This window comes from Ptychodera flava, chromosome 18, assembly GCF_041260155.1.
Source record: "Ptychodera flava strain L36383 chromosome 18, AS_Pfla_20210202, whole genome shotgun sequence".
In the NCBI taxonomy this organism is placed as follows: domain Eukaryota; kingdom Metazoa; phylum Hemichordata; class Enteropneusta; family Ptychoderidae; genus Ptychodera; species Ptychodera flava.
Genome location: NC_091945.1, coordinates 14,162,905 through 14,186,721, shown reverse-complemented (window position 1 = coordinate 14,186,721; position 23,817 = coordinate 14,162,905). Strand labels below are relative to the sequence as shown.

Sequence of the window (23,817 nt, the reverse complement as noted above, 5' to 3'; positions counted from 1 at the left end):
TAATAATGGAATTGCACTAGGAATTTTGATTTTTTCATAAATGTAATAAATCACCATGAGTGTTTACGTTCATAAAGGATGGTATATTTTTACATTGTTGGCAAGGAGAAGGGGGGTCAGAATATTTGACCCCAAAAAGGTTAAAGGTAGTGTCATCATCTCACATGACTGCGGTCGCACGGATTGATCATTTCACCACCGTTCCCATCCGCATCCAGAGCAGAATTACCGTTGATTAGCTGTATGTTGCTGAATAGATAACACATTTTGCTACGCTGGTAAGAAATTTCGATATCCCCATCTTTCAGTGAGAAGTTCAGTTTTGAAATCATGGATGGACAAACTTCGTCGACTGTCGACGTCAGCCGCGGCCGGCCGCCGGCCGTCACTGTCACTGTACTGCACTGTGGAGCCTTTGAAGTGATGAACATCATGATGAATTCAGAATTCAGTTGGAGTCGCGTTCGAATACTACTTGCATGATTGCAAAAAGAATTTTTTTGGCCCCATAACGATAATATGTCCAATCGTCGCTCTTCTTGCACCGCTGGCGGCATGACAATGTAATTATATCCCAAATACATTCTCGTGATCAGTGATGTGAATATTGAAAATATCGTGGGCGGGGTTTGCAACCCATGTGTCAGCCCGCGGCTCACGGTCATGCCACATATATGGGGTGACCATGACCAGCCGACCCAAAGAAGGGGCTGTTTATGCCAGGTTAAGGCAGATGAGTATTTCCATCTCATCCCATCAATCATACATTACAACACACTTTCTATAATAACTCTGGATTAAAACCATAACATGTCTTTGTATTTTTGTGCATCAACTGAAATCATGTTACAAAATTGTAAATCTTACCGCGGAGTGTAAACATTCACTTTTTATGGGAAAGTTTCTCCCAATTTTGGCATGGTAGGCCGAGTGTTTTATTGCCTTGAAATATTTGAAAGTTCAATGGTCGTGAAACTGAGAGATTCAGCCGTGAACGTGTAGGTTTTAAATGTAGAACTTCAAAGGTCTACGGTTTAAACATGGAGATCTCGCTTCTACCTCCATGGTTTAAACATGACCATTTGATACAAGTAGAATGATTGATAGGCCATCGAAAAGCAAACAACCTCAGATTTTGAGTTCGATGCAGTGCTCAGTTTCACTCAATATGAAGTCAATTAATAAGCAACTGGAAGAGAAGGAACTGTGTGGACACAAAAATGATTCTAACTGGGCACATAGTGTTCACTTGGTAATACGCTGATGTCACCACTGCATCATGTCACCATCCTAAGTACAATTTCAAGATCAAAGAATTGTAAAGTGAAATTTTGTGAATTGTTTATTATGGGTATGATGTAGCAGCTTGCTAACAAATTTGAGGCCATTTTTTAATACTAATACTGAAGCTATTGCATAAGAATGCCTAAGTTTTATGATAACAAAATTATTACAACCCATATTGTGTTTGCTTAAATACATCACACTGTGCTGTTGATACATCACACTGTGCTGTTGTAACACTGCATTGAAGTGATATGAAACGACACACAAGAAATTGAAAGCAACAAAGCACCCATATTATTTTCGTATTTGTCTGTTTTGCAAGGTCCTGAAGTATGAGTGGGGACGGAAAGCAGCCACTGCTGACAGATACTGGTATAGAGATCAGTGACGATGCCCATCTGCAGCAGAATTCGATACAAGCTCCATCCGATGATGAAACAACTCCTAAACATGATGAAGTCAAAGGATTTGAAATAACGCCTGGGACCATACAGATACCAGAAACAGAAAGTGTAGGTGCAACTTTTTTCCTTCTTGTTTTCTTTACATATTTAATTTCTGGGTGAGTTCCAAAAATATTGTAAAATACAGATGAGGCAGAAATACCCAGTCCATGTGAAATCACTTGTAAAAGTGACCAGACTAGATACATTTTGTCTTTAATTTTTTACTAAAAAGACAAAGTAACCAACTTAGATACTAGTGTTGCATGTAATTTTTTTTCTTCACTACAAGAGGTGAATATTTTATTCTACTGATAGTCATATATTTACATCAGCGGCTATAACAGTCAAGGCTGCCATTCAATTTCTTGATGTAACTAGAAAGTACTTCAAAGAAATACTTGTTGGAACACCCCTTTTATTGGAGCATTGACACATAATACTAATAAAGGGTGTGTGACATGACATTTGGCAACCTGCCAATAATTATATTTAAAGGGCCAGTAATGCTAACTTTTGATGATTTTTTTCACTATTTTTGTTTTTAATGTCAACCATAATTGTTTGTTCTACTCCCCAAAGAATGTTGATATACACAGTATTCAGCTGGTCAACTCAGCCTGTACATGTACAGAATGCATTGTTATTGTTGACAATTGGATTCTGGCCCGGACTAGAAGTCAAATGTAAACAATAACAATGCATTTTGCACATGTAGATGTTATGTTGACAAGCTACATAATGGATGTTTCAACATTCTTTTGGGAGTAGAGTAAGAATTTCCAATTGACATGTAAAATAAATATCATGAAAAAATCATCAAAAGTTAGCATTACTGGCCCTCTAACATTTCCACACCTATTTTCCTCTGCAGAAGTCAAACTTTGTCCCAGAAAATTGTAGAGCTTCAGTAGTTTTATACCATTAATTTGCAGCGGGAGGTTAAGCCAGGGGAATAACATTAACATTCAATCCTCCAAACATATGTCATTCATACAATATTACAGTTAACGGGAGATGTGAAAATTATAATTAGTTGACATATCTTCAGATATGAACTGTTGGGTTTTGTTAGTCCCCACGGACACCGTCCGGGGGGACTTATAGGTTTGGTCATGTCCGTGCGTGTGTGCGTGCGTGCATGCGTGCGTGCGTGCGTGTGTGCGTCCGTGCGTGCGTCCGTCCGTTCACGCAGATATCTCAGAGATGCAAGAAGCGATTTCATTCAAACTTGGTACAAATATTACTTCATATGTCATACAGATGCACGTCGATTTGTTTTGTGATACAATCCAATATGGCCACCAGGCGGCCATTTATTACAATTTTTTCATGTACAGAGCAATAACTCAGACATGTTTCAACCGATTTTATTCAAAGTTGGTACAAGGACATTGACCAATGTCATAGATATGCATATTAATTTGTTTTGTGATACGATCCAATATGGCCGCTAGGCAGCCATTTTATTACGATGTTTTCATGTACAGAGCAATAACTCAGACATGTTTCAACCGATTTTATTCAAAGTTGGTACAAGGACATTGACCAATGTCATAGATATGCACATCAATTTGTTTTGTGATACGATCCAATATGGCCGCCAGGCGGCCATTTTATTACAATATTTTCATATACAGTGACATAACTCCGACATGTTTTAACTGATTTTATTCAAAGTTGGTACAAGGACATTGACCAATGTCATAGATATGCACATCAATTTGTTTTGTGATACGATCCAATATGGCCGCTAGGCAGCCATTTTATTACGATGTTTTCATGTACAGAGCAATAACTCAGACATGTTTCAACGGATTTTATTCAAAGTTGGTACAAGGAGATTGACTAATGTCATACATATGCATGTCAATTTGTTATGTGATACGATCCAATATGGCTCTCTTTCGGCCATTTTGTTACTATTTTTTCACGTCGAGGGCCATAATACTCTAAGGCATATCTTAACCGATTTTATTCAAAGTTGGTACAAGGACATTAACCTATGTCATACATACATATGTATGTCAATTTGTTTCTTGATATGATCCAATATGGCTGCATGGCAGCCATTTTGTTACAATTTTTTCGTGTCCTTAGCCAAAACTTGGGCATGTCTCAACTAATTTTATTCACCGATTTTATTCAAACTTAGTACAAGGACATTGACCTATGTCATACTTATGCACATTGATTTGTTTTATGATACAATCCAATATGGCCGCCATGTGGCCATTTTTTCCCGATTTTTTCATGTCCGGAACCATAACTCAGACATGTATCAAGCAAATTTATTCAAAGTTGGTACAAGGACATTGACTTATTTATACATATGTATGTCGATTGGTTTCACGAGATGGTCCAATATGGCCACATGGTAGCAATTTTGTTATGGTTGTTTCATGTCGAGAGCCATAACTCTGGCAAGTCTCAACTGATCTTATTCAAAGTTGGTACATGTACATTGACTTACGTCATACATATACATGTTGATTTTTTAAACAGTAAGATCAAATATCGCTGCATGGCGGTGATTTTGTTACAATTTTCAGATGTACAGAGCCATAACTCAGACATATTTCCACCAGTATCATTCAAAGTTGGTACACGGACATTGACCTATTTCATACATATGCTCATCAATTTGTTTCACATCATGTAGCAGCAACATGTCAATTATTGAAGTTTCGTAAGTAGGCTGATATGTCAAGAAATACGTACTGCATCAAATTCATGAAACTTTATACAGATGTTAACTGATGTTAAGGTCACATTGCTTTAGCATTGAAAAAGACATTTATCAGTGTCATTTTAATTAATTTGTAATTGCATAAGTAATGAACTTTCCTAATTAGGGTGATATAGCCACAAATTAATACAACGTCAAATGTGATGAAACTTGATACAGATGTTGATCTCATAGTGTTGTAAATACTGCATCAAACTTTATGAAATATGGTACCAGTGATAATCTGTCAAGTGTTAGAATTATATGCAAAAATGTTTTGCAACATCCTGTTGATTAATTCCTGGATGACTCATTTTATGAACTTTAGGATGGTGGCCTACATTGGTTTTATGTTTTCATCACCATGGAACTCATTCTTGGCCATTGAGCGCCATCTGTATCAAAGTATTTTTATCACAGACCTAATTACTGAAGAGGACTCTATCCTCTTAGGACATGTAATCAAAGTACCCATTAACAAGTGGGGACTGTGTCATCAACGATGAATTGTTGGGAGAGGCACTAGCTATGCAATCTGTTTATCCCCTATAGTGTCCACAAAGTATCATCCAGGATACTAAGTTAATAGGGGTGTTGGGAATCTGCCCACCCCTGACCCCAATTACAAGAGGGTACCATTATTAGGAATTATCACATGATTGAATGAATGTCTTGCCATTGCCGGCCGAAGTCCACCATCAGTGTGTGACAGGGGGAGTCTGACTACTTATCAAATTGCGATAACCTTGCAATCCTACAGCCAAGATGAAACACTGCTCTCAACAGACCTTCAAGGGTACAAGATAAACAGACCATGAGGAGTACTTAATGCTAAACACAGTCTGTGATTGGCCAGTCAGTCCAACAGCTTGATAGCTGCCAATTGTATAATGCACTGGAAAGGGAGACATGTCATTGACATGTCTTCACATTATTCTGAACTGAAAAGAGGGTTATTAGTCCCCACGGACACCGTCCGGGGGGACTTATAGGTTTGGTCATGTCCGTGCTGTGTGCGTCCGTGCGTCCGTGCGTGCGTGCGTGTGTGCGTCCGTGCGTGCGTCCGTCCGTTCACGCAGATATCTCAGAGATGCAAGAAGCGATTTCATTCAAACTTGGTACAAGGATTACTTCATATGTCATACAGATGCACGTCGATTTGTTTTGTGATACGATCCAATATGGCCGCCAGGCGGCCATTTTATTATGATTTTTTCATGTACAGAGCCATAACTCAGACATGTTTCAACCGATTTTATTCAAAGTTGGTACAATGACATTGACCAATGTCATAGATATGCACATCATTTTGTTTTGTGATACGATCCAATATGGCCGCCAGGCGGCCATTTTATTACGATTTTTTCATGTACAGAGCCATAACTCAGACATGTTTCAACCGATTTTATTCCAAGTTGGTACAAGGACATTGACCAATGTCATAGATATGCACGTCATTTTGTTTTGTGATACGATCCAATATGGCCGCCAGGCGGCCATTTTATTACGATTTTTTCATGTACAGAGCCAGATCTCAGACATGTTGCAACCGATTTTATTCAAAGTTGGTACAAGGACATTGACCAATGTCATAGATATGCACGTCATTTTGTTTTGTGATACGATCCAATATGGCCGCCAGGCGGCCATTTTATTACGATTTTTTCATGTACAGAGCCATAACTCAGACATGTTTCAACCGATTTTATTCAAAGTTGGTACAAGGACATTGACCAATGTCATAGATATGCATGTCAATTTGTTTTGTGATACGATCCAATATGGCCGCCAGGCGGCCATTTTATTACAATATTTTCATATACAGTGCCATAACTCAGACATGTTTTAACCGATTTTATTCAAAGTTGGTACAAGGACATTGACCAATGTCATAGATATGCATGTCAATTTGTTTTGTGATACAATCCAATATGGCTGCTGTGTGGCCATTTTATTACGATTTTTTCATATGCAGAGGCATAACTCAGACATGTTTCAACGGATTTTATTCAAAGTTGGTACAAGGAGATTGACTAATGTCATACATATGCATGTCAATTTGTTATGTGATACGATCCAATATGGCTGCCTTGCGGCCATTTTATTACGATTTTTTCCTGTCGAGGGCCATAATACTCTAAGGCATATCTTAACCGATTTTATTCAAAGTTGGTACAAGGACATTAAACTATGTCATACATATGTATGTCAATTTGTTTCTTGATATGATCCAATATGGCTGCATGGCAGCCATTTTGTTACAATTTTTTCGTGTCCTTAGCCAAAACTTGGGCATGTCTCAATTAATGAAGAGGACTCTATCCTCTTAGGACATGTAATCAAAGTACCCATTAACAAGTGGGGACTGTGTCATCAACGATGACTTGTTTATTTCGAAACTGTGTTCAGGTGTGTTTACATAATCCTTTTTCTTGCAGGCATCTTTCAGTTTTCGTAAACTATGGGCGTTTACCGGTCCTGGCTTTCTGATGAGCATTGCTTACTTGGATCCTGGCAACATAGAGTCTGACTTGATGTCTGGAGCAATTGCAGGTTACAAGGTCGGTGCCCCATTGACCTTTGACCTTTGAACACCCATCATCACTAATAAAGTAGCAGATTTCTTTCATGAGTATAAAGTCAAACGTTGTCATGTAAAGTTTTGAGTTGTAAAACTCATCAGGTCTTTGTAAGTATGTATGCAGACTTTATAATCACAAGGAAAATGAGAATCATTATGAAATCTTTGCATTTGGCATCCATTCTTCTTTTGCGCACAAAAAAAAAATTGTCATAAATTGCTACAAGGAAATACATTTTCCACTTTTTTCATCCCAAATCATTGAAACATTATAACCCTTTGTTACACATGCTCCTCCGATTTTAGTTTATATGTCTCACAATTGAATACAAATAATCTAGACAGTCTCTATCGTTAGTTTGCAGACCATCTGCATAGAACCATAAATGCACAAAGTAACAGTGAATGTTTCAAATATCTAAAACATTTTTTTTCAAGTCATCTCACTCTCTTTTCAAAGCTGTTGAAGAAAAGGTTTTGTTGATGCCATGTGAATTTCACTGGAGATGTACATAACAGCATTCAACTCATACAAAGTGTATTGTTGCAATAATGAACATTGTTTATGTATGCAAATCCATTGACAGTCACTCGGTATCAATTTTGAATACCTGCACTGGTCAAGGAAACACTGCATCATCTAGAGAAAAGAGATTTGTAGGAGGGCATTTCTAACTGAAAAAATTTCAACTTTATGTTTCAGCTCTTATGGGTGTTGATGTGGTCCACTGTAATGGGTTTAGTGCTGCAGTTGCTAGCTGCGAGGCTTGGCTGTGTTACAGGTAAGCTGCCTTTCGTAGAACTTTAATCTCAGTTGATCTTTTATACTTAAGGTATTTGTGCTTCGAAATTGAAAGGCTAAACTTTTGCTCAAGCATTCCGTGGGGAAACTTTAAATCATTGTCTTTCGAAAAAAAGAATCAAAATACAGGGTCACTATGCAAAATTTTTAACCAAAGAGACAAATAAACCGATATTTACTGAGTCTTAAAATTCAAAATGGCCATCATCCTGGTGTTAACTCTATGGGGACAAATTACATTTGAGATTGCTACCAAAATAAGAGGGTGAAAAGTTCAGTTACTCTACGAGCTTGTAAATGAGCCCACTCAAGCAGTAGACCTAAGAAGTATTGTAAAAGTTTGAGAATCTAAAGTTCGGTCCCCGAGGTGCATTTTACCTGATAGCATGTGAACCGCAAACATACAATATGATCACCAGTCCGGGTCAGCTCCAAAATTGGAGACTCATTATGATAATGTATTCCGGCATTCAGCCAATCATCGACCAGATTACATCATTAATAAAGTACAGGTCACGCTGGGTCACAAATTACCCACCAAGTGTGATCGGCAGTTTTGGGCCGCTTATTAAGCCCCTGTCTTGTGAATTTCGACGAATTTCGACAGTCAACATAATCCACGTGTTCTGCAGAAGGTCATGTCCAACAAGAAGTCCGATTAGTGAACAAATATTCGAAATATTGACGATTCATTTCTACCCCCAGTTTATCGATTTCGCTCAAGTACCGAGAATCATTTTGTGGATGTTCGTCATCTCTATTAGAAATACTGTTATAAAGGTTATTTGTGTAGGTACGCGTATAACATTTTGCAAGAAAGAAGAGCAATGTCAGAGCTTTAACACGATACCTGTTTTGTAGTTGTCAAACGCAGACTAAAAATGGTACGCGATTTTGAAAATGTGTTGACAGAGTGGCCACACAACTGTTCCCCATACGGTAGAATTTGTATCGCTGCCATCTCCGATACAAATGGGGTATTCTGAACGATCTGTGTGGGTACACGATTTATATTTCGCAGGACTTCAAGCCAGAGTCTAGGAATCACAGCGATATATGGGGTTTGGTTGTCTTAGCCAGAATAAAACTGGTACGCGATTTTGAAATTGTGTTTTGACAGAGTGGCCACACAACTGTTCGACATCATGACAGAATACGGCGCGGGAGTTCGACACAGTATGGCGTACGTAACGAAGGACGCATGTGGAGGTTGCCAGGAAATACAATTTTTACTGATGGCGCGCTAGCCGCTGATTGGCTAATGAGAGGGGGAAATATTATGGTATAGCGTCTCCAATTTTGGAGCTGACCCGGACTGATCACTGAGCACAGTAGGAGTATGGGCAAAGCCAGTCGCTGACTTTGCCATTCTGAAAAAGGGATGGGTCAGTGACCCAGTGTGGTGTTGAAATTTTGTCATGACAACTGTACATGCATATAAATTAATCACACATTCACATCAGAGATACTGGGCCATGGATTCAACTCTGTGACAAATTAACATCCAGGATTTGACAGAATAATCCACCCAGGTTTTAGCAGTGAAGATTAATTGCATGAATTGCAAAGATTTGAATACAGATACAGTGTTCGAAATAATCGGTGGCAATGGTGGCATTTGCCACCAAAAACTGTCAATCTGCCACCAAAATTTTTTTCTGGTGGTATTTTTCTGCCACTAAATTTTGGGTCATCATGTCATCGATCCTACGGCTTGAATGAAGGAACACTGAAGGAACACGCGTTGTCTGACGGCGGAAAAACTCATTAGCAAAAAAATCCAAACTAATTGCGACATTTTGGCATGAATGAAAACATAGCGTGAATCCAAACTTGTGATTGGCTAATCTCCATATCGATGACAGCAGCTTTTGTACACTTGACATGTTGTTTCCCTCTGTGATAGCCGCATATGCAGTCATACGGCACAAGATAAAAGTATGTTGTGACATTTTGAAAACAAAGCCAAACTGCAGCCTGCATGAATTAAATAATAATAAATACTTGCAATTCATTAGCCAGTATACAGGGCTCGAAAATTCCTATTGCCCGACGCCCGTGGCTAGTGAATTTTGCGTTCGGGCAAGAAAAGTCAATATGCTTCCCGTCCGACGGGCAAGTGCACCAGTGGTTGAATTAACTAAGCTCTGGACAATTCAAGCTTGAAAACGTATTTCATTAGGTCTGTACACGCCTACAATCATTGTAAGTCCTTCAACTCTCAGAAGTTTTTTCTGAAAACCCTCGAAAATCCGCCCGACATCGAAAAATAATCGTTCTTGCTGTTGTAAAACACAAAAAGTCGTAAAAATAGAGTTTTGCGACACGGAGTGAACTCACTGTTTTGTATGTGTGCCGTAAAGTGGTCTGCTCTTGACAGTGGTTGCCATTCTCTTTGTGCAAGTGTATGAGTCGTATGACAGTCGATCGGCTTCACGCGATAGTGTAATTGCACCATGTGCTTGGTAAATGGATGTAAACGTATTCGAAGCCATGGATCTCGGCAATGCTTACTGTTCAACGTAAATCAACAACCAGTTGAAAAAGTACAAGTTTACATCGTAGTCGAAACGGGCTCAGTCGACCAAGGAGGCCACATATTGCAGCTACGTAGTGCGTGATATCATGGAGCTACCTCCATGGTGAGATGCACACAGTTTCAAATTACATGACCTTGGTTGTTAGGGATCGGCTCTCACTTACAGAAAACAAATCTGCACTGAAGAGTAACGAAAACGAAACTTGAATCTTACATGTATCTGCTCTCTTGACGAATACATTTATCAAAATAAAACTTTGAAAGACTGCTGTGCTCAGTGAGCAAACATATGGGTAAAAGGGTTGCAGATGTACATGTGCGTATGCATTGGCAGATAAACACTAGCAGAGCAGTTGTTTGTGATCTCAGCTTGATAATAAAGAGCAGCAGCCAGCCATGCATATTGTAAATCACACAATCTTATTACTCTTATGCAAAGATTTTAATTTGGATTAGGTTGTGGAAAAATTCCAAATTCAAAGATGTTTTCTAGATGGCCAAATCTACAGAAAAGACTAATTAAAAGTATTCTCACATTTCTTCTGCGACATTTCAGATTTGGTAATAGTCCTTCATTTTAACAAGATGTACATGTAGTCCATGTTAAAATATGTTTTTTCCCTCTTTGAATTCACTTCATATGGTCAAACTCTTGCTCTCTGTTACAAATTACTGGTACAGTTATTAGAAATTTAGGGCAAGTAATTTTTCCTCTCGGGCAAGTAAAAATGAAATTCACGTGTCCCACGGTTAGTAAGTTTGAAAAATTTTTTTTGAGGCCTGCAGTGTGGGTTGACTTTTTGTGACGTGTACTGACCAGATTTTGAAGAATTTATAAATTAGAATGAGTATATGGCAAAGACAAAATGTTGTATTACATGTATACCGATCACATGATGTGTTAAACTGCCACCAGATTTTTCATAATTGCCACCTGATTTTATATCCAGTGGCAAACTTTTGCCACAAGAAATAAAAAAGTATTTCTATCCCTGAGATATATCTCTGCCTTAGCACAGTAAGAAAACGGACAAAATCACTTAACTCACACCACCATCCCTAAAGAGGAATAGTTCAGTGACCAAGCCATACTGGATGATAAAAATGTTGTCCTGACTTAGTGGGCACAGCTAGGAAACAACAAGCATGCTTGCACACACAAATAAATCATGTAAACACATCAGAAACATCATGTACTGATGTTGTTGGTCAACAATGAAAAGAGTTTTCAGTCATCTTTGCTTCATATCAGCTGTCAGTAATTTTCAGCAATAATATATGAACACTAATAGCATTGCACTTTCGCATCCCTAATCTAGTAACAACATACTCACGTTTGCAATAACCTGTCCACTCACTGTACTGTTCACACAATTCAGGTTCTGAATTTTGGATCAGTGCTCTTTCATTCTGTAATGGCGTCCCCCTCTTGATAATCAGATAAGATACTGACACACAGAAAAAATAAATGTGTATCCAGGGATCGTAGATAATGTATTTCAGTGAGTTGCTTACATAGGATTATGTTTCTCGAAAACACGTATTGACTTTCCCATTATCTTGATGAAGTTGGGCATTTAAAGGGCACAGTGTCCAAAAATTGTGTGGGTCATTGAATTTTTGATCTAAAAGTTGACCAGTCAACATCTACCAGTTCACTGACTTGGCACAGTATTTTGACAAGAGCACTTAAGCTGAGAAACAAATATCAGCGAGAGACTTTGAATAGTTTACGCCCCCTGCAAGTAATTATTGAAAAAGGGAGATGTCTGTCATTGTTGACAACAAGGTAGAGTGTAGTTGTGGTAGACAAGTTGGTACATACACTTGTGACAGCCACTATTTCAATGTGTCACATGCAAGGCAACTTGACTTTGTCCTCTGCAGTCTGTTGCACTTGACCTCTGATGACAATGTATTCTTTACATTCAGTCGGAGCTTGGAGTTCGTTAGCCTAGATTTAAAAACAAAGTCTTATTTTTCATCTTTTGAATAATTTTTTGTAAAAAAAATTTCCTTTTAAGACTTAATGATTTTGCAACTGTAACTTTAGGAAAATGTGTCAGCTCCGTCGTTGAATAATTCATAATTACCATAGCAACTGGGTTCTTTCTTCATCCCCATAGGTCATCACTTGGCGCAGGTCTGCCACAGAGAGTACTCCCCAGTTCCCCGTATTGTTCTGTGGCTGATGATGGAGATTGCAATTATCGGCAGTGACATTCAAGAAGTGGTTGGCTCGGCCATCGCTATTAATTTACTCTCCAGTGGAAAGTAAGTGAAAAACTTTAGCCTTGCTCCATTATTATGAAACGCCTGATGAATGTATTTGCTTGCGTGCTTGTTTTAGACATGATAGATGTGATAAAATCATGATCTTTTAAATTTTGTACATACCCCAACCTTATACTGCCCTCAACTCTCATGTAAACTGAGTTATTGATAGCAGACAACTGAAGTTTATGGGGTTTTATACTGCAGTTAAAGAAATTCTTGATTTTTTATTGAATTGTGAAATCTTACTTCTGACTTTTAGACTTTTGGGATTAGAATCTCAAACAAGACTCCAAAAGCAAAATGTTCATATAGCGCCCTCAGTCACCAAGTATACTGTTATGTGTGTTAAACGGGAAGTTACAGGACCGTGGGCGCACAATAGGGGGATTACTGATGACGTAGCCATTTGCATATACTGAGCGGGAGTTTTTGAATTCTCAAAGCATCGCCTTGGCTGTATGAGAAATTCTAATAATCATGATGGGCACTTTCGTGACTTTATGCAAGAGGGGTCATATGGTCGTACAGGGAAAACATCTTGAAACATATGCATTCTCCAACAAGAATCGGAACATTTTTTCAGTTAGTTTTCAAGTCTGGTTCAGTCGCCATATATTCACAGACATCATATGCAAGATTCAATGACAATGAACGCCTGAAACATGGCAAAGTTATGGGATTCTGGGACCAAACATGGCACGTCCGAACAGTAGCGTTGCTTTTTAACATTTGCATAGATTTACAATAATCCGGCTTTTATAGGGCAAGTTCCTGTTAAGGATATCCATTTGTGTAGCTGTTGCTTTTGTAACTTCTTATGAAACAAAACTCACCGTGAAATCATGTTGCTATCTATTTCAGAGTGCCAATATGGGCAGGTGTTCTAATCACTGGTGTTGACACATTTACATTTCTGTTTCTTGAAAATTATGGTGAGTACAGAAGGTAACTTTAACCCTCTCACCACCATGGTTTGGCCCAACCCCATTGTTATCAGTGATGATTGTGGACCTGTTTACAAAGAATAGGGGTGCAAAGGGTAAATGAATGGCACAAGTGAGCATTACAGTACATTGGTCATTTGAACTAAGGTGAAAGTGTACAGTGAGTCTGAGATGATTATTTTTGTGAACTACTGCATATTGACCATAGTATGCTTGGAGTGTTGTAGATTTATATTCATTTATGCACAAAAGCATACATAAGTGAATACTTTTAAACTGTAAATAAATTAATGACCCATCATAAAAATTTAGAATAGTCATTAAATAATTAAGAATCCTTCATCAGGTAACATGGCAAACAAATTAATGAATTCACTTTAGTTGAGTGTGTCAATGAAATTGTGAAAGACGAATAAAATTAATTCACCATACTGTTCGGTTTATCCCATTGTTGTCAACATGATGGATGGATCTATGTATGAGAGAATGGGGAGGGGTATTACAATGTTGAATTCTGACTCCATCATGCTCTGTCATGTCAGCAAATATTCATCTTTTTATCCAGGGATTACCCTCCAATACCTCACTAGAATAATACGGTATGCCTTTAAACAGTAAGGGGAAAAATCTGCCGTATTTCCCCTTTGTAAGGGTTCTTGCCCCGATCAAATCTGATATAAAAACATTGCACTGACTCAATAGCACATTACAGGAGAAATGTACAGTGAACAGTTTCTTGACTAATCTTGAAAAGATGGATGTGTCGGTGGAATAAGGCAAGGGTGGTAGTTCAGGGTTCAAAATTAATGATAGTTGTTAGTCCTAGGATAACCAACCCTTGCCATGGGACTACTAATTTCTTAAAATGGCTGTCCACTTGGACTACATAAAATAGTCAGTTTAGAGCTCTGTGATTTTGCTGGTGCATTGTTTATAAACTTTCAAGCTCTGTGCTACAAATCCAGCCCTTATCTCCCCAGTCTGACAGCGCCCTCTATCAAATACTTGTCACTGTCATATCTATCAAATGTTTCAGAACACAATATGCTCATCCATTTGGCTGTGTTTTTTCTCTTCATCAGGTCTCCGCAAACTTGAAGCATTTTTTGGAGCGTTGATTACAACAATGGCAGCTGCATTCATGTACATGGTGGGTTAAAAAGAGACTCTGTTCATTTCTGTAAATTATTTCTTCAATATAACAAGATTCTTTCCAACATTTAAAATATTATTAATATTATTATATATGATATTTTATTGATTTTCTGTATTGATAATTGTATTAAGTATGCTGGGATGTATCAGAGGGCTGATTTGCCTTTATTAGACTGTGTATAAAAATATGTGGTAAATGAGATATTCTCATGTATGGAAAAAAAAATCGATAAATGTGTTTCTGGTCATCAGAAAACATGATTTAATTAATGAGAAAGTGATGCGGGTGAGTCACCCGCATCACTCTGTTTTTACTTAATCATATTTTCTCATCCCTGAATCTATTCTTCCTCGTTTCTTGTAGTACATCACAGTGAAACCAGACCAGGTTGAAATACTCAAAGGTTTATTCATACCATACTGTCATAACTGTAGTACCGATGCTATTGACATGGCAGTGGGAACTGTTGGTGCTGTCATTATGCCTCATAATATCTACCTTCATTCCGCACTAGTCCTGGTAAGTGTAGCCGACCCAATTGCTGCTGTACGTTTGATACTAAACATAGCAATGAGTGTACCACATTGGCTTCTGATAACCATATTTTGGACAAATTTTTTTTTTAGACATTCAGAGCCCTGGGCATAATTTTTCATCATTTTCATCAAAACATTGGCACTACAAAAGAATCATTATTGATGTTATTGTATTTATAACTTCAACAGTTCTGTTAAAAAAAATTCTGATGAATATTTACTGTTTAATATCAGCAGAGTTGAGATACTTTTAAAACCAGCCATGTTGACTTTGATAATCATTTTTATTTGCCAGCTGTCAAGGTCTTCATGCATATATTTTGGTGATGTTCACAGTACCAGTACAAGCAATCACTCAACTTGCTGACTTTGCACCTGTATATGCTATTCTGCATGTCAGAATTGTATTTCAACCTTTTGTCATTGTAAAATTTCACCAAATATACACCGAAATCTAAAGCATACAAATATTTTCCAAGGGAAAATATCAAGAACACGGTCGCTGCACCACTGTGATTAATTATTCTAACTCTTTCTCTTCACTACAGTCTCGTTACATCAACAGAGGACAGAAGTCAAAGGTCAAGGAAGCCAATATGTACTATGCAATAGAATCTGGTAAGAAGGAAAAAAAAAACCAATGTCATTTTGGTGGAAATTCTTAATCCAAAGAAAAGATTTGAATCAGGGCAATTGACGACAGTGTGAAGTGTCTGCGTTTCCTAGCAACCACTGAGTTTTGATTAATTAATTGATTGATTGATTGATTTACTGATAGTTTGATTTATAAATTAACATACTATTTTACAGAAAGGGCTATGCAGTTTTGTATACATACAATCTTTTGTTCATTTCTTGCTAGTCTCCAGTGAATAAGTGATGAACAGAAGTGGAGAACTCGCCATTTATTCACCCGATTTTAATTGAGGTTGATATATGTTACCATGTGCACACACACGAAAAACAAGAACACTTGAAAAGAATTTGTAGCACAAATTTTTTTATGCAATTAATATAACAATATCTGAGTTCATAGTTCAAATTTTGTCATTCGTCTCTTTCAGCCATCGCACTTTTTGTATCGTTCATCATAAACCTATTTGTGGTAGCCGTATTTGCAGAGGCTTTTTACAACAGGGAAGACCCAAGCCTTAGAGCTGCCGTAAGTTTAACCCTTGAGTCACATTTTCCTACGATGGGATGTGTAATGCTCAGTTTGAATACAATTCTCAGTATCTTAAACACAATTTGCCGCCAGAGTGAGTCATAAAATTCTCAGGCAGACGACCATATTTTCAATTTGGCAGATTTCTACAAGTAAAACACATGGGCATATTCATGAGATTACGGAAATCATAGTAAAGTTTTAGGTTATACAGGAATTTCGTACCAGAAATGTCTAAAAAGATGAAAAGATGCATTAGTTTTCACAATCAAACAAAAATTTCTTGCCATAAACATGGTTGCATTTGTGTTAAAAATATCAGATCACTATCTCACATTCTTGATGTGGTGAGAAGTCAACTTTTTACCCAGAATGCATTTCAATATAATGCAGTTTGACCCCATAGCACAGGATAAAAGCCACTTAAGGTAGCGAGAATTTTTAGAAGTTGCCCGGAAACAAAGAGGGTTTATCAGCTTCGGAAATAGATTTACATGAATGCTGTGCAAAGACTGATGATTCTGTTGTTGTGTTTACTCGAAGTATTTCAACTTTGTAATGCATGAAAACTTACGCATTTCTTTTTTGGAATAGTGACATACAGCCTTGACCTGCGCACTTGAAATATATACATTTTAACCCTCTCACTACCAAACTTTGATAAAATCCCATTGTTTTCTTCGGCAAAGGTGGACTTCTATACTGGAAAATAGAGGTGAATGGGTCAATGAAAAAAACATTTCCATCATCTTTGATATTGTGTGTGTTTTAACTAGTATTATATGTCCATTGATTCTAAAGGGGATATGGATTAATGACAAATATGGTGAAGCTATGAAGATCATTTGGGGGATTGGTATCCTAGCAGCAGGTCAAAGTTCAACCATGACAGTGAGTATATGAGATGTGGTTGTGATGGCAGCCATAACGACGGATAAAATGATGTCACAGGAGGCTAGATATGGCAATGAACTTGACATCTCCCACAGTTCAGATAGGTGTTATTTGAAAAGATATCAATTACTGGATGTGGAACTTTATCGTTTCTGATCCAGAATCTTTGCTGCATGTTCATGACAAGATGACCGAAACCTCTCTTGTTGAAAAACATTGTGTTGTTCATGGTGTAAAAACATCTGATATAAATTAAATAAAAGTAGCATAGGATAGTTGAGGAATAGTACAATGAGATTCAGTATGGTTTGTTTTATATCGCTTGAATCACTATTTCATGCTCTTGGAATATTGATTTCATAATATGTTTGCATTTGCAGGGTACCTATGCTGGTCAGTTTGTCATGGAGGTAAGATCCTAAAATATTCTTTTTTGTTCAAACTGAATGTCTTTGTAAATGTTGGTGTTGATCAAACCAGAGAAAGCATGACATATATGGAATACTGGTGTTAAATGTATAATAGCTGTAATAGCTTTTGATAAATTTATTAATTTTTTGTCCCACACATTTCTTCGTCTCCGGAAAGTGTGTTGAGTGTAGAATATCAGCTTTGCAAACAGTGCATTGTGTGTAATATGCCATTGTTGACAGATAAATTCAACTCTGGATTAAAATTCAGATGTCAACATAAAGTTGGTCATTACACAACACGTACAGGTTGTGTTGATAAATTGAACATGTAACATTTTAATATTTTGGGGAGCAGAGGACAAAATTGTCTTTTACCAGCAGAAGAAAAATGATCGAAAATACGTTAACACTTCCAATGCTGTAATTTGTCCCACCAAAATTTCAGTGCAGTATTTTACCAATTTTTATGAATTTTTCTATAATTTTTTTGATAATTTTTGATCAAATGGACATCACATTTCATTGGTTACAGTTTTTCACCAAAATTTTGGCAAAAAGCTGAAAATATTTGACTGGGGCACATTTTATAAAGGTGACAAAAATTGACTTTGGTGCTCAGAGGCTTAAAAGTTAGAGGTAGTATAACTTTAATGTTCAGATGTGAATTAATAATCAGACTGAAGATACGGCTCACTGAAGTCTATACTTTCTCTTTCACCGATGTTTGAATTTTTCAACTCTTTCTTCTTGTCACATTGTGACAGGGTTTTATTCAGATACGCTGGGCTAAGTGGAAGAGGGTCTTGCTCACAAGGTCTATCGCCATGGTACCCACCGTCCTCATCGCTGCCCTGGCAACCAGACAGCTGGACTCACTGAACGAGTGGCTCAACATATTGCAGAGCATACAACTTCCATTCGCCCTCATACCTGTGCTGCACTTCACCAGCAGTCAGAGAATCATGGGAGATTTTAAAAATGGAAGGTACGATTTTCTCGAAGGAAACATCAGCTGCTTTTTACCTTCTCGTGTCTATTTATAGACAGAGAAGGTATTAGAGTTGAAAACCAATATGCTGCTGTCAAGAACTTCTGTCTGTCAAGACTTCCGTCTGTCAAGATCCGTTGACGTCATGCCATTGTGATGGGTCATATCATAAACTGGTGGGGGTGTTCATGGCTCAGGTTGAGGTGTGGGAGAACGATTTTGAGCTATGACAAAAATCAAAAGAGACTTAGCGGCATAGCCACAGTGTTAAGCCTTTCTCCAAGGTTCTTAGTTGACTACAATCTATTACAGACTACTGAGCTGACGTAAGGGGTACTCACTTTGTGTTTGCTCACTCTGTGAGTGCTAGTGTTTGGTACTGAGTTGCGTGGATATCCCCTCATGGCCTCACGTGATCTGGGCCTGTTGCATAATCTGCAGAGATGATCATATGCCTCCGAGTCTGAAAACTGTCATCGGTAAGCCTGTCGGCATTTTCCTTGCATTTTTTCTCATTTAATTTTGCAAAATATCGGCGAGTACCTCAATATTTCAAGATAACCCTTTCTCTTCTTCCCAATCGTTTCCTGGAGTTTCAGAGTCATATGAACGAAAATGAGTGAAAGTTTTAGACAGAAAATCGGACGTCGGCCATGTTCAATGTTTACAGTACAATCAGAAGTTTACGTGGAGGAATTAATCAACAAACACAGGAGTGTTTATGATGCCTGCCCTCTAGAGGCAGACCCTCCTATATGAAGTACAACATTTGATGCTTGTGGAAAGCTTGACCACACAATGGAGCATTTAAACTTTTAGAAAATGACAAACTGAATAAGAAGGTATTCAGAAAATGTCAAATACTGAGGAAAAATGCGCAAATATTCAAAAAAACAGGTTAACTGATTGGTCAGCTATAAAAAACAATGAAAATGTTTATGATCAAAAGTTTTTGAGATGCGCACATTTTAACAAATACAGAAATTATTAACATTATAAATATAAGACCAAACTATTTTTCAGGGATGGGACAGGTTGGAAATGAGGGGTGAGAGACAAAGGCACTCCTATTGCTGCATGTGGATGCAGCCACACCATTTCATTTACAGCATACTTATTCACTGTGTTGTGTTCAAGTTCCATATTGAACTGACTGTCATACAAGGATAACATAAGCAAATCAAATCAAATTAGAAAAGGATCAATGCTGTTGTGTGGATTTTGCTGAACATGGCTGATATTTCGCCCTATATATTTGGTATCCAGCAAAGGCATATTTTGATGTAAAGTCAAAATTAACACTACATTGCTGACAATATATTTTACCGTTTCTGCATGAATTTTTCTTTTTTAAATTATAGTATATTAGTACTTCAAACAGATTAACAGTTATCGTGATGTCAACCCATAATTTTACATCACAAAGACTGTAATTCTGCCAATTTTTTTTTGTTTTTCAGTCATTTTATAAATTTTGCACTGCACAAATCGCAATGTTTGAATTTGTAAACTCAAAGAATAAAAATCCTTTGGTCACAAATTAAATTATTTTTTGAAAAGAAATTTACTCTTAAACACTTTTAGCATATATTCTTTACACGGTCATGTATTTCAAGGAAAATATGCCTATTAAAAACAGTAATTTCTTCACTTTCAATTTTTTTTTCAATACTATGACAATTATCAGCCATGAGGTTATACAAACACAAGACCAGATAAGCGTTTTTCATCATTTCCACAGGACTCTTTGGAAAATCCATTAAAAACAGTTAAAAGTGACTGGAAATGATCACTTGGTATACATTTAATTTACAGATGCCAGGTTGTGTATTTCACATGCACTCAGGTCAGTAAGGAAGTGCGTCATTACTATTTTGGACTGTTAATTTCTGAATTGTTTAACTTTTTTCCACATTGAACTATCTTTAGGCAGTTTATACTGTAGCTTAGAATTTTTTTGATTGATGTATTTAATCATCTTTTGGGTTCTTTGGGTCCATATCCCACCTCATGCCCCTACATCATACTATTTCCGACAACTATTTACCGACAACCCATGCAACAACAATTACCTGACCTGGCCACACATTAGAGAAGGTACAGCGTCATTGACGGTATTTTTTCCATTTGAGTTTGCAAGCAGGTGAAATTTAAGCAAAAGTGCAAAATACTGTACGCAATGAAAAATATAGTACTCTATCCTGTATTACAAAAAGTCAACTTGAAAGGAATAAAAACAAAATTAATTCTACAAGAAAAATAATGATGGGGAAGTGTGAAACTTTTGTAAGTAAAAGTTCTGACATTAGTTTCTTTCCCGTTATCAAATGAAGTTAAATTTTCATGATTTCAATCTGTTGCAGCATTACCAAAATAGTTGTGTGGGTTCTAGCTTTGGTTGTCATGGGAATCAATATTTTCTTGGTGGTTCAGGTGAGTAGCTTTCCAATTTTTTTGCAGTTCATGTGCAAGTCACATGACAGTCACATGTCAAAATCCAAAAGGTCTGTAGGTATGTGTATATAGCCTCTATGAGTTTTGCAATTTCAAGGGAGTTTATCTTGTTTGGTCTGTGATTTGAGCAGCCTGGGGATTGTCACCCATGCAATGGCAGTTTGAATTCTTGAAGTGCTATATATATCCATTATGCAAATTTCATATTAGCGATTAATATTCACATGTCCCGTATTATTCACTCTTTATTTTGAAAATTCCGTTCTTCAGTGCACAAAAGGAAAAAAAAAAGTAGCACTTTTTAGCATTGTATTCCTTTCCATACTTGATCTCTATGTGTCATCTCTGTTCTAGCTACCACTGTTCAGTGTTTGATCCAAAAATGCTTCCTATGTGATGCGTCTTTCCAAGTCATGGAATTTGCCTTGGTTCATTATCTCTTTTCTGTATCATTCACAGTGCGACCCCCGATTCATATAGAGATTTCTATTCATTATAGTCACATTTCAAGATCATGTCAAGCTCAAGGTTACAACCATATGAGTGAACTCCATTTAAAACAATTGTCATGGCATTCTTCATAACAAGTTTTTGAATGTGATAATTTTCGGTCTTAAAAGAAACTTTTTCACTGGAAGTGCAAAAAGTTTATCAGTAACTATTTTCACTTGACAGGAAGTACCCCGTCACTGGTATTACTATCTTCCCATCTCCATAATTGGATTGGTGTATTGTTTATTTGTACTGTACTTGGTGAGTTCAAAATTTTCACTATGATTTGTTCAGAAGGACTTGAATATCAGTGACATTGCATCAATGTGTCAGACAATGTCTGCTTTGAAAAATTGATCACATTGGATATTCTAGAACTACGTCAAATTTGAATGTTGTAAGTTCAGCTTGCGAAAGTATAAACTGTCCATTTGACATGAAGATTGCAAACATAGGTATACTGGTAAAAAAAACCAAATAAGATGTTTCTCTGTTTTAACCATCATTGTTGCACTTTTTGTTCACAGGCAATTGGTCTGAAAAGATTTCACAGAATAAAGGTAATTTGCATTTCATTTTGGTGCATGACATCGTCATGGTAACATCCCCGTGGTAACATTTGCAATAATTTCTCAGTATTTCTTGCTACAAACAAATTCAAATTGACCCCGCAATAGTACATAATTCGGTACCACTAAAAGACAGTATTTGTGGATTTACATGTTTTAATGCATAACTTTGTGTATCTTGCTCACAAAATACAAGTCCTTTTACAGTAAATTTTTAGTTCACCAAGGAAAAGTTATAGTTTATTTGAAAACCAGAATTTCGTCCATCATGGCTGAGCTGTCTTTGAATTATCAAGCGATTGGTTGATACAGTGGCTTAATACATTTCCAGAGAATTTCATCGACCATATTTTACCAGTAACTGTACTAGAATTGTCCAAAAGCCCACAGATGCTGGTCTTTCAACAGTGGCCAGATATTCTCAAATAATATTATATCATGCTTAACACAAATTTTTGTTTGTCCAAAGAATGTAGAATGGAACTCAAATCTTATACACACAATAATTAAGCAATAATGCACCCCCTCCCAACCCATAATGGACAAATAAAGCAAATTTTGCACGACATAATGTACGAGGCGAAGCCGAGTACACTATGGAGTGCAAAGTTTGCTTGAGTTCATTATGGGCCAGAAGGGGGTACATTATTGCTGTTATTTTATACTTTTGGCAATGCCAGTGAATTAGTAGATGGAGAAAAAATCTGTGGCCACAATGCTACAATTCTGGATAATCGGATAGTTACATTTTCATTAATAGTCTGGGTGATGACATCACAAATTCAATGGTGTTGACTAAGCTATAATATAATTTTTATTATCGCAGGTATGGGTACTGGGTCAAGCGACTGAATCAATGCATGTCTGGCTGCAGGACAGACCGTCTTATGCTGCTTCAGATGGCAAGTCTGATTCTACAAGAACACCAAATGGAAATAATATCAATTAAACGGACCTCCTCAAGATTACAGGCATACATTGAGAAGATTTTGTGTATTGTACTCTGATTGGTCAGCATTTTATTACTTTATCACCTTATTTTATAAGACGTTCTCTGATTGGTCATCCTCTGATTATCAATAGCAACAGATAGTGTGCTGTGCTCTGATTGGTCAGCCCACACCCTACAAGTTTTGGATATTATCATAGCTGTGAGGCAGGCAGATACAGGGTCAAAGTTTTGGGTGTTTGGTAGTTTCATCTCATTATTCATGGTTTATAACAGGATATATTGAGAGAATATGTTATTCAAGCATATAACAAGATTCATCGACCTGTTTAATTTGAATTAAGGAAGTAATGTGCAATATGAACTAAGCTGGTTTTTTTCCACATTCTTATTAAATTTCCTTTGCCTTTTGGGTTTTTTTAAATGAATTGTTACACCAAAGATACATTGTTTGATAATGAATTCTTCTCTTTACAATCCAATGAAAGTTGAGTTGATGACTAAAACGTTTCATGCAGAGTGACTCATTTGGGATAAGTTTCTGCAAATCTTCCTGTTCTGAGCCATATTCTATTTGTTGGAAATTTATTTCATAAATTG

The 23,817-nt window shown here is 37.1% G+C and overlaps 1 protein-coding gene across 1 annotated transcript; it reads left to right on the top strand.

The window, feature by feature from the left end:
* The first annotated feature begins 149 nt into the window (after positions 1–149).
* Positions 150–23,811, top strand: LOC139116926 (natural resistance-associated macrophage protein 2-like). Its single transcript, XM_070679660.1, has 17 exons — positions 150–278; positions 1,610–1,799; positions 6,897–7,019; positions 7,743–7,821; positions 12,507–12,654; positions 13,519–13,589; positions 14,684–14,751; positions 15,121–15,276; positions 15,842–15,911; positions 16,358–16,455; positions 17,260–17,349; positions 17,733–17,762; positions 18,530–18,750; positions 21,117–21,186; positions 21,883–21,960; positions 22,227–22,259; positions 23,095–23,811. Exons 2-17 carry the CDS (start codon positions 1,620–1,622, stop codon positions 23,215–23,217), a joined length of 1,638 nt encoding a protein of 545 aa, XP_070535761.1. The 5' UTR covers positions 150–278; positions 1,610–1,619; the 3' UTR covers positions 23,218–23,811.
* The last annotated feature ends 6 nt before the right edge of the window (positions 23,812–23,817 follow it).

Excerpts from the sequence above, each read along its gene's own strand:
- LOC139116926 (XM_070679660.1), top strand. The coding sequence starts at position 1,620 with ATGAGTGGGGACGGAAAGCAGCCACTGCTGACAGATACTGGTATAGAG. Across the intron at positions 18,751-21,116 it reads GGAGATTTTAAAAATGGAAG|CATTACCAAAATAGTTGTGT; the intron begins GTACGATTTTCT and ends AATCTGTTGCAG. Across the intron at positions 21,961-22,226 it reads GTTTATTTGTACTGTACTTG|GCAATTGGTCTGAAAAGATT; the intron begins GTGAGTTCAAAA and ends TTTTGTTCACAG.